General features: G+C 39.2%; 1 protein-coding gene across 2 annotated transcripts in view; it reads left to right on the top strand.

Moving 5' to 3' along the window:
* Window positions 1–12,202, top strand: part of SACS (sacsin molecular chaperone) — a 41,002-nt gene that overhangs the window by 15,516 nt on the left and 13,284 nt on the right. For both annotated transcript variants that reach the window (XM_033052015.1, XM_033052016.2), the window contains exons 5-8: window positions 291–402; window positions 1,542–1,688; window positions 2,955–4,437; window positions 8,300–8,391. In XM_033052015.1, the coding sequence (XP_032907906.1) occupies window positions 291–402; window positions 1,542–1,688; window positions 2,955–4,437; window positions 8,300–8,391 (1,834 nt within the window). The remainder of the gene's footprint in view (window positions 1–290; window positions 403–1,541; window positions 1,689–2,954; window positions 4,438–8,299; window positions 8,392–12,202) is intronic.

The following is a 12,202-nucleotide window of genomic DNA, read 5'->3' as shown; positions in this document are numbered from 1 at the left end:
ATTGAGGATTATGTAGTAGTAACAGTTCAGTAACTTATTTCTCAACTTTATGACTACTTTTGTATGGTATTTGAGCTCCAAATTCAAATCATAGTTATAGTATTTGCCTGAATATTTGTTTTATAAGGATAATTATTCTCATGCACATAAACTGGATAAAACCATTTTGGTTGAAATGTGTGAAAACAATTACACTTGAGACGCTTGTTGTTTTCTACTGTGTAAGTTCAAAAGCCTTTGCTAGAATATGTATTACTGCATTATACTTTGTTTTGATTTGTCTACCTCAGGAATTGATACAGAATGCCGAAGATGCTGGTGCCACGGAGGTTAGGTTTCTATATGATGAAACTCAGTATGGAACAGAAACATTATGGTCAAAGGACATGGCTCAATATCAGGGTAAGTATAGGTGTTATTACATTTGGCCATTATTCTTCAATATGCACACTGTTTGGGGTTAGCTGTCCTGGCTATGGCCCCTCTCAGCTCCTCAGCAGCCCCAACCCACTTGCCGTTTGGGCCACATGAGAAGCGGAAAAGGTCTTGGCTCTGCATAAGCCCTGCTCAATGATATCTAAACCAGCCCTCTGTTATTGTCACTGCTTCCAGCACAAATCCAAAACACAGCCTCCAACTACCATGAAACCCAAGGCAGCACACCAGTTTTTAATGTAAAGATGACGTTTGCTCTTTACATTCCAGCATTCTCCAGACATTTCAGTTTTCTTTCTCATCCCTTTTTCTCTTGACCTTACACCCAACTTTGCTCCATGTTGTCTGTATACTGCAAATCCAGTTTCTTGAAAATTTAAGGTTTTTACATCACTTATTATGGCTTTGTGAGATAAAGGTCAATTATGTATTTAAAAGTTATTATTGTTATTATTATTATTATTAAACATTATTTTTAAAATTAGTTTGCAAAGTCATTCCAAAAGACATTCAGTTGTGATTTGAAATTTCAATGATGGATGATCCACTACATCTTTCTTCCATCTTTTTTCAGTTGCTAATCAGCCTTATGATGTCTTCTAATGTGAGTTTGTCTATCTTACTTTCTAGACACAGGTTATTGTGTTATCTTGCCTTATATTCCCTTCCAGTGGAGGTATCTTTAGTCTAGTGACTAGTGACTAGTAAATTTTTCAAACATCTTTTTAATAGTCTGAACAGATTGAGTTTAAGCCTTGTGCCACATGATACTTCTTTCAGAAGTTTCATTGTTTTTTGCTTTTTGTTCAGTTTTTCAGAATAATTCTTTTAAAATGTGGATGCAAGAATTAAATAACACATCAGAATATAAGTCTAAGTACCATTTACAGAGGTAAATTCATCAGCTTGCTTTTGCATTTTGTGGTTTTTTTTTTCATTACCAGGCATAATTTGATGTCAGTTTAGTCATAGCTTCCCCATTAAATTTGCACATGCATATACTTCACAGAAATGCTTTCTCAGGTCTGTGAGTTCATTTCCTAGAAATTTTAAATATTAAATAATTTTCTTCTGTCATCTTTTTAACTCTTCCCTGTTTATTATAGGGCCAGCATTTTATGCATACAATGATGCAATTTTCACCCCTGAGGACTGGCATGGTATACAGGAAATAGCAAGAAGCAGGAAGAAGGATGATCCCCTGAAAGTTGGAAGATTTGGAATTGGCTTTAATTCAGTTTATCATATAACAGGTAATCTTGGTAGTTATTTTAAAAAGAAAATGTTGAAGTTTTAAATAGTTAAATTACTTAAGATATTCACAAACATTTAATATTTTCTCTATTTTTGTATTTTAAAATTAGTTCATGGCTAGATTTTCTTATAAAGCATTCCCATTTTTCTGTAGTCCTATAAGGTATCTATTTGATTTGGAAGGTTTTGGAAGAAGTTTGTTCTATTAGCATCATTATGTACTTGATCCTTTCTATTGAGATGAACATTCCTTTACACTGGTATTTCAATTATACACTGCTATTCATTTTATAGAGGCTCATAATATAAGGTAGGTATCCAAACAGAAGTGTGAAAGTTCTGCTTACTAGACTGAAAGTCTTCTACAGGGTCTTTGTATAATAAGTAGGGATTTTTTATTTATTGCTAGAAAAGATATTATGTAATAGAGGTGTATGCACATTTACACCTGAAAGAGTGTGCATACTATTTTGCATGCTTATACTATTCAGTCTTGAAATCTATTTTTCTCCTAGAATTCTTTCTTGTGGTACAGAAGAAGCATAAATAATGCTTACAGTCTCCACAGTTATAATAGTGCAGGATAAGAGGCAAATTTTTGCTGAAATAAAAATTTTTATCTGGTGAATTTGTAAAACACATGATATTTTTAACAATATTTTATCTAGCTGAGCATCAATTAAATTAATACATTCGGTGGTTTGATAATTCTGTGACGTTATGCTTTCAAATGTACAGAATTATTGTTTGGAGGCCTTCAAGTTCTGCAAATTATCAATCTAGTAGAACACACATGTAGTAAATTAATGTGTTGGTTTTTTTTCTTGAAAATACTGGAAACATAAATGTATGTAGTTGAAAAAAATTGTACGTGCTGTTGCTCACTGTCTGCTAGAATTCAAATGGTTGAATGGGTATTTATATATTCAGTTGCAGAATGTGTGTGTACTTGTTTATGTGTTCCCTGTTAGTAAGCACTGAATTATGGTATCAGAATCTCATAGGTTGGAAAACACCTTTAAGAGCATTGAGTGCAACCATAACTTAATGGTACCAAGTCCACTACTAAGCCATGTCCCTAAGGGTCACGTCTGCATGTCTTTTAAATACCATGGTGACTCAGCCATTTCCCTGGGGATTGTACTCAGCTCATCACAGTTTTAGAATATTTTGTTCTTACCTTTTTAAAATTTGTTCCTTAACACTGTATTTTTAAAGTATGTTGTTTTAGGATTTTTAATAATTATTGGTTTTTATGTATGCAGATGTCCCTAGCATCTTCAGTGGTGACCAGATTGGAATGCTTGATCCCCATCAAACCCTCTTTGGACCTCATGAGTCGGGCCAGTGTTGGAATCTAAAAGAAGATAGCAAGGAAATAAATGAACTTACCGACCAGTTTGCACCTTTCATTGGTGTATTTGGCAGCACTAAAGAAACCTTTAAGAACGGAAACTTTCCTGGTACATTTTTTCGTTTCCCGCTTCGTCTGCAGCCTTCCCAACTGAGCAGCAATGTTTACGACAAACAGAAGGTTTTGGAGCTGTTTGAATCCTTCAGAGCAGATGCAGACACAGTATTGCTTTTCCTGAAGAGTGTTCAGGATGTTTCATTGCACGTTCGGGAAGCTGATGGAACAGAGAGACTGGTTTTTAGAGTAACTGCCAGTGAGAACAAGGCCTTGAAACATGAAAGACCCAATTCCATCAAAATCCTGGGAACTGCAATAAATCAGTATTGTAAGGGAGTTCCAAGCAATAGCATAACATGTGTGACATACCATGTAAATATAGTTGTAGAAGATGAGAGTGTTAAGGACGCACAGAAAACATCTTGGTTAGTGTGTAATTGTGTGGGTGGTCGAGGAATGTGTACAGAACTCGATTGTTTAGCTGATGACTTGAAATTTGTTCCTACTATTGGAATAGCCATGTCTTTAGCAACTAACGAGGAGGAAAATGGAGCTGTAGCAGACTTTTCAGGAAGAGCATTTTGTTTTCTGCCTTTGCCTCCAGGTGAGGAAAGCAAAACTGGACTTCCAGTTCATGTTAGTGGTTTCTTTGGTCTCACAGACAACAGGAGGAGTATCAAATGGCGAGAGCTGGATCAGTGGAGAGATCCAGCAGCTTTGTGGAATGATCTTCTTGTGGTAAATATAGTGCCTAAGGCATATACCACCCTTATTTTGGAAGCTATCAAACGAATGGAGACTGAGAAGAATTCAGATTTTCCATTGTCACCTGAAAGAATTTATAGGTTATGGCCTGATGAGAGCAAAATCAGGGTACCCTGGAAACCAATTGTAGTACCTCTCTTTAAAGACCTGCTCCAGCATGCAGTTATTTACTCAGTGAGTAATCAGTGGATAAACGTGGAGCAGGTGCACTTTTCTGAAATGGATGAGAGTTTGGAGTACACACAGTCTGTTCTCAACTACCTCCAGAATTCAGGGAAGCAGATTGCCAAGGTACCAGCAAATATTGCTAGTGCAGTGCATCTTACTATTTCTGCTGCTAAAGCTGTGAAAAAAGTGACTCCTGCTGTAGTGCGGCAAGTGCTAAGGAAATCTGGACACAGTGGCCCTGCTGAAGAAAAGCTTCATCTTTTAGAATTTGTGCTTTCTGATGGAGTCTACAGTGAACTGATTGGATTGGAGCTTTTGCCTTTACAGAATGGGAATTTTATTCCTTTTTCCTCATCTGTGTCAGAACAGGATGTAGTTTACATAACCTCAGAAGAATATCCCAGGTATGCTTAATATTTTTAATTCTATGGGGAGGTTTTCTGTTAGGTTTTTTCTTTTTTTAAAATTTATATGCTAAAACAGAGCTTCAGACTGTTCTTTGCTTCTCAACAAACAAGGTATGCAGCAGCTTGTACTGTGATGAAATAAGGCATAGATAGAACTCAATTTTCTGTGTATATGTATATGTCTGTGTGCATATATCTAATTAGAAAAGTTTGACATCCATTTGCCATTAACCCTTTATAAAACAATTGTGTGATCTGTGCTTTAAGAGAATACCTGCAGATACATTTCCAGTTAATTTTCTTCTTGAAATTACAAATATGAAGTGATCAGAAACATACTAGGAAGTTCATTAAATTAGGTAATGACAAGAGCTTTTATTAAATTTAAGGCTTGAGATTACATTTGGCTTTTTTTTTATCACAACATTTAATTTCAGTGAGGTAGTACTAAAAACTGGTTTCAGGAAATAAGCAGATACTATGATGATCTGTCTTTTACATCTGCTCTCCCTTTGTTCTTTCCAGTCTGTCTCCAATTAGTTTTTTTCCTTGCTTATTTCCCAGTTGCATCAGTGCTCCAATTTTGTTCTCATTTCATCAGCCAAAAGAGCTTGCACTGACACTGGGGAGGAGATAGCAAAGAGCAGGTTAGCTGGAATAAATGAGCTTGGGGTTACTGCGGAGAAAGCCATGACTACTGCTTTTTATATCTGTACTGGATTATGCATGTGTCAAATACTTGTTAAATCTGGACTATTCTGCACACATTGACTAAAGACATAAGGCTTGAAATCACTCAGATACACCAGATGTCTTACTGTTTTCCCTTACAAAGTGCTACCTCTATGCATTATTACAATGAGACTTCCTTCTAGTTTGCCTGAGTTCCACTAATTTCCAGACCCTGTGAAACTTGGCATATGTTTTGTTGCTTTTACTGCTCTGTGGACTGTTTAAAAGGGAAGGAGAGGTGGGTTGGAGTGTGCCCATATTAAGCTAATATTGAGGTAAAAAGTTCTTGAAGTGAAGTCCTTATGTAAATTGTGTTTTGAATATACATATAGACAGCCAATCTTAAAGAAAAACAGTTGGATGCAAGTAACTTTTCTTCCCATGTTTCTTAAAAACAATTTGCATATCTTCAAGCCTGCTGTTGTTCCTTTTCTACTGTATTCTAAATAATTTCAGAATCACAGAATGGGTCAGGCTGGAAGGGATCACAGGTCCAACCTCCCTGATCAAGCAGGGCCGTCCCAGAGAACATGGCACAGGATTGCATCCAGATGGTTCTTGGGTATCTCTAGTGAGGGAGGCTCCACAGCCTCTCTGAGCTATCAGCACTCATTCCAGTACTAGGTCATTGCACAGTAAAGAAGTTCTTTCTCACGTTCAACTGGAACTTCCTGTGCATCAGTATCTGCCCATTGCCTTTTGTCATATTGCCTGAATCCTTGGCAGCACAAAAAAGAGCCTGGCTCCACCCTCTTGACACCCTCCCTTCAGGTACATATAGACATAGATGAGGTAGGTCCCCTTTCAGCTCCCTCAGCCTTTCCTCATAAGAGAGATGCTCCAGTGCCTTAATCATCTTTGTAGCCCTCTGGTGGACCCACTCCAGGAGCTCCATAAATTTAAGCCCATAATCATAATCATAATCTTTTCTTGCTCTAACAATTCAGGTTATTTATCAGGGGATTAAAGCTACTCAGAGCCTATGATTCTATTGTCTTTTTCTTAAAAAAAAAGGGATTATCATCTATTTTGAGATGATTTATCATTTGTTGTTCTTCCACTTTGTTAATCCTTCCAAAAGTTAAACCAGTATACTAATACAGAAAACATTCCCATGATGAGATTAACAGATTAGAGCCCTGCTTCAGACTAGTCATAAAATAGTTTTTTTGAAACTTAAGGATACCAGTATTTCTTATTCAGTTCATGTTCCGTTGGAAATGGACCTGGTTTGATTAGTCTTGCAAAACTGATACAAAAGCTTATTGTAACAGGCATAGATCTCCTTGCTAGCTGTGATGAAACAGAAATTTGAAATAGTAATGTTTTCTTTGCCTCTATTCTTACCAACATCAAGTATCTTTAAATCTAATGTTTTAAGTACAGTAATTTCACGAATACAAGCCGCACCAATTTGACCAAAAGTTTGGTGGAAACCCGGAAGTGTGGCTAATATTCGAGGGCGGCTAATACATGAACAATATTCTAAAAGCTGCCAACACGGAAGTGAGAGCCCGCGGCAGCCCCAAGCCAAGCTGGAGCCCGGCCGGCCCCGGCTGAGGTGGGAAAGCCTGGCAGAGGCGGGGCCAGCAGTGTGGGGGGTGGGCGGCTGAGCCTGAGCCAGCAGGGTGGGGCAGGGGGCGCGGCAGAGCCCGGGCCAGCAGGGCGGGGGAGCCTGGGAGAACTGGGGCTAGCAGTGCAGGGGAGCATGGCAGAAGCAGGAGGCCCGGCGGTTGGGGCTGCCTGGCAGCGGGGGAAGCCCAGCAGAATCGGGGCCAGCAGCGTGGGGGAGCCCGGCGGTGCGGGGGCCTGCAGTGCCGGCCAGGGCGAGCAAACGCAGCGGCGATGCAGACGGGAGGGGGCGGCCGGTGAGCCTGGCGGCGGCGGCAGCCCTGCCGGCCGGGCGAGCTAACATGGCGCAGGGCGGCCGGCGTGCCTGGCAGCGGCGGCGGTGGCTGGCCCGCCGGCAGGGCGAGTAAACGCAGCAGCGGGGCGGCCGGCGTGCCTGCCAGCGGCAGCGGTGGCTGGCCCGCCGGCAGGGCAAGCAAACGCGGCAGCGAGGCGTTGCTGACGGGAGAGGTGGGGCCAGTGAGCCCGGCAGCAGCTGCAGCACCACCCGGCCGGCCCCGTCGGCAACCATGAGCGGGCCGGGCCTTCCTGGCCCCGCCCCGAGCCAGTAAACCCCGCTATGCCGCGATCCTGTTACTAATTGGCCAATTTGTGAAAGCTGCGCATGGATTCTCGCTACGAACGAAAGTGCGGCTAATATTCGGGGTGCAGCTTATCTATTGACAAAGACAGCAACATTGTCGAGGCACCGGAAGTGCGGCTGGTACTCCGTGCGGCTTGTATTAGTGAAACTACTGTATGATAAATTATGTATGTTAGATGTTTCAAAACCTTTTCAATTTAGGAGATTGACTCAAATTTGGAACCTACTAAGAAGGTAAAATAAGCTCTCAGAAATTTTCTTTTTGCTAACTGTGGGAGAACAAGATTCTGTGTTGGTTTATTTCTAATGAACATATCCGCAATCAGAATGAAACTGGATTTTTATTTTTGATTTCACAAAGACCAAAGCCCTAAAAACTGATTTACTTTTAAGTGCCAAAGTAAGAGGAGGGGAGGATGAGACTGACTCTTGGCACAATAATTTTAAGTATTGACTGCAGATCTTCTGAAATCTGTAGATATTTTCAAATCCACAGATCTGTGTGACATTCTAGAATTATGTGTTGTATTTTATGTAAACTTTTCAAACAGGATTCTACGAGGCATAGAATGGTAGGTGCTATTTTAACTTTTTTTTGGTTAGAGTACAAATACATGAAAATAGTTTTTTAATCCCAGTTTTTCTATCAAAGAAAACTTACTTAGAGCTGCTTTGAAAAGAAGAGTAGTTGGAAAAATTACTTTCTTACTACTCTCTACTTTTAAATGTATAACTTTTTTATATGTCAGAAGATGCCCACTGAAAGCCCTATTCTGTATATACATGATTGTTTTGCATGCTACTGATCTAATGATGATTACCATGCTAGTAATATCTGTACAATAACATAAATAAATGAGGCTTTATTGAAGTGTGGGGGCCTTTTTTAATTTTTTTTTTTTCTTGGTGTGCTAGATCGCTCTTTCCTGGCCTGGAGGGAAGGTTACTCTCTGATAACCTGAAGCCTGAGGTCCTTGCTGCTTTGAAAGAAGCTGCCAAAAGCCGAGGTAATGTTTTTTGTATTCTCTTATAGAACATCTAAGGTTCAGACTAGCCCTAAACCCAAGTTTAAAGTAATGTCTGTTGAAGTTGAGTTCCCATAAATTAGTCATCTAAAAAAACTCCATTAAGATATGATAGACTTGTTTGAATTGGAAATGATACAAATGAAAATTATAATTGAACAAAAAGGCAAAAGAAGAAGGAGAAAAATTTGTGATAAAATTATAGATACTAATTTAGTAAAATGTATTCAAGGATGAAGAATTTTTTAATTCAATGTCTGGAAAATGTACTTTTCAGGAAAAGATTCTTGTCTCTTTTTTTTAAAATTACTTGATTCATCAAATTCTTTCTTAGACTGAAGATGTTAGAACTGGGTGTAGAATAATATTACTCACAGTCCTGATTTGCTTTTCTTTGTATCCTTTATCTCCTCATGGTCTTCAGTCATTTAGTCTCTATTTCTTCTGTGTTTTGACTTTTTTCCCCTTCAATCCTTTAAATCTTTCCTCTTTATTATTCTTTTTGTTGAGTTCTAAAGCTCCTCCTTTCTCAATGTTTTGATAGTTCCTTCATTATCAAAATAAAAGAAAAATAAGTTCATCCTGAGGCTAGGTGATAAATTTTTGAAGTATGGCAAAGCAGTTATGAAAAAATAAGAACAATTGAGCGACTTTTTGCATAGTGTAAAACATGTACAGTAATTTCACGACTATAAGGTGCACCCTTTTGACAAAAATTTTGGTCCGAACCCGGAAGTGCGCCTTATAGTCCGATGCGCCTTATATAATGTACAAAGTTGTGAAATTTGCCAACCCGGGAGTGCAAGCCGTAAGCCGAGCCGCGAGTGGGGGCAGCGCCACAGAAGCGCTGAGCCACGAGGGGGGACAAGAGCGGGCGGCCACGGCCGGCAGGAGCCGTGTGGGGTGGGCAGGACCAAGCAGCCCCCCGGCCAGCAGGATTTGTGTGGGGTGGGCGGGACCAGGCAGCCGCGGGCAGCCCCCGGCCAGCAGGAGCCATGTGAGGTGGGTGGGACCGGGCGGCTGCAGGCAGCCCCTGGCCAGCAGGAGCCACACGGGGAAAGAGGGAGCGGGTGGCCCCGCGCCGCCCTGAGCCGCGGGCAGTCCCAAGCCGCGGGCGACCCCAAGCCGCCCCGAGCTGCTGGTGGCCCCAAGCCGCCCCAAGCTGTGGTGACCCTGAGCCGCCCTGAACCGCAGCAACCCCGAGGTGTGAGCTGTGGCTCCCCGAGCCGCAGCAGCCGCGAGCCGCGGCCGCCCTGAGCTTCGCCTCGCCAGCCGGGGATGGGTGGGAGTGCTGGGCCCCATGCATGGGGAGGGCGCTTGGGGCTGCGTTTAAAGGCTACACCAATCTGTGAAAAATGTTTTCAAATTGAACACCTGCCAGTAAACTCCACGATCACAGGATTCTGTTACTAATTCATTACTTTGTTGCGCACGGCACAGATCTTCGCGGGAAAAAAAAAGTGCGCCTTATAGTCCGGTGTGCCTTATATAATGTACAAAGTTGCAAAATTTGCCGACTCCCGGAGGTGCACCTTATAGTCGTGAAATTACTGTAAATATTTAATATAAAATGTATTTTATACATTTATTTTAATTGAATATGAAGGACATCAAGATCCTTATTCTAAAAAGGAGAATTTAAAAAGTCCTATCACCCATCAGATGATGGATGTTGTGTCTGTTAATGCAGTATAATATGCTTGGTTTAATTTTTTTTCTCTACTGTTAATTTCCCTTAGTACTGTTTTTAAACAGAATGTGAAGTATTGAAAGTAATGACTACTTTAAATTATGTATCCAAACAGGGAATATTTGTCATCTAGGATAGAACCATGACAAGCTACTGTTTAATAGTACCTTTTAAGGAATAGGTATCAAGACAACCACAGTGAGATTAGATGGATGAAGATTTTATGTAAGACAGCAATGTTCGTATTGAAAAATGCCTGTTCTGTGTGATGAAACCTTGAACTGATTTTCAAGATGTACTTTCCTAGACAGTTTCCCCCAAGTGAATGTCACAAATCAATCTAAAAGCAGGCTTAAATTAAAAACCAGAGCAAAACAACCAAAACAAAATACAGTATATGCTTGAATACATCTTAAACAGAAAATTCAGAGGTGACAGAAACAGAAAACCCTCAGTATGTTATTTAACCAGTCTCTTGCTGAGCTCTAGGACATTCCTTCCCTTGCAGGCTTGGTCTCAGAACTCCAATGAAGTATTTCTAGTCCTTTTAGTTACTGGGGAGGTTTTTAGGTCACATTTAAGTCTTCCTTTTGTTTCTCTTTTATTCTGGCAGATTCTTTTGATGATATTTTTCTAAGGACTTGTTCTTGGTAGTATGCCTTTCATTCATTAGAATAACATATTTTGGTAAATAAATATGACAAGTATTCTTCTAAATGTTCTCAAAATTATTAAATACTATTAGATAATCCTTTACAAGATTCTTCAGATGTCCTACTTTCCATTCTATTACCTCCTAAATTATTGCTCATTCAATGATTCTGCATAATTGTACAACTGCACTACCATAAAAATTGTATGTTACTATAAATAATAAGTATTAGAGGGGGTTTTGATAGGTTTAGAAATCTTAATTTCTCAAGAATTTTATTTATAGCTGTAGAAATTGCATCAGAGAGATTTCTGATACAGTTGCAGAAATAGAAACTTTCTATATTATTTCTTTGAGATGGGGTGCAATTGTTTTTATTGTGTTGTTCAAAGATAAATAGATCTGACTTTTACTCCCTGTATTTGTCTAGTTAGTAACTGTTTCTGTACTTAGTGCATTAATATGTAGCTCACAAGATGTTTTCTAAAAATGGATTTGGTTATATTCTAGCCCAACAGCTTCTCTGGGGATTTTCAGGTATGGTTATTAACTGAAGATGTACTGGTTTGGATTGAAGCTTGATATTTGTGTGAATTTGGTGATTAGCTTTTCTCATTGCCCCAGATTTCATGTAAAAAAACCTTGCCAAATAGTGCTGCCAAGAGATAGCAACCTAATATAATTATAAAAAGAATTCTAAATACAGTTGAAGGGAAAGTGCATTTTGATAAAGAAAACCTTGTAATTATATTACATGGAAATTATCAATATTTTCATTGGTTTACTTATATATATAATGCTTTTACATGCAGGAAGATTTATTTAAAGTTTACCTGTATATTTTTAAAAACAATATTTTATATTTCTGTTCTCAAATAAAGAAAATGGATTTTAAGTTTAGATTTTAAGTAGATTCTTCCTTGGGCCCCTTCTGCAACTTTTCCTGACTTTCACAAGGCTGATGTATTAACCTGTTTTCAATAGAACTATCACAATCTGTGGCTCTGTAGGCATGAAGTGAAAGAAAAAAGATTTTTCTCTGAAGGATGTCTATAACTGCTCTTAATCTTTACTTGGACTGTTGCCTTCAAGAAAATGGCATTGCTATCTAGATGCGTGGTGATAGATCTGAAATTCAAATAGATGTCTTACTTTCACTTCTGTCATTATTTCTGATGTATTCGGAATTAGTGGTATTTTACCCCCAGAAGTTCTGTAGTTTTTAAGTATAAACTTTCCTAATGATAATAAAGACATGAGTGTAAGGACACATTTGTTTTAGTGAGAGCTTCAATAATAAGAATAAAAACATAGACTTCGTTTCAGCACTTCCTGCCTGAGTCCAGTTTATTGTCAGTTTTAGTTGTAAGATCAGCTGTACCTGAACCACTTTGCTGTATCTAATTAAAAAATCTTTCAAATCTATTTGAACATTTGCAATTATAGACAAA

The sequence above is a fragment of the Catharus ustulatus genome, chromosome 2 (genome assembly GCF_009819885.2).
Source record: "Catharus ustulatus isolate bCatUst1 chromosome 2, bCatUst1.pri.v2, whole genome shotgun sequence".
Lineage (NCBI taxonomy): Eukaryota > Metazoa > Chordata > Aves > Passeriformes > Turdidae > Catharus > Catharus ustulatus.
Note: the sequence above shows the minus strand (reverse complement) of the source record. Positions and strands in the feature narration are given on the sequence as shown.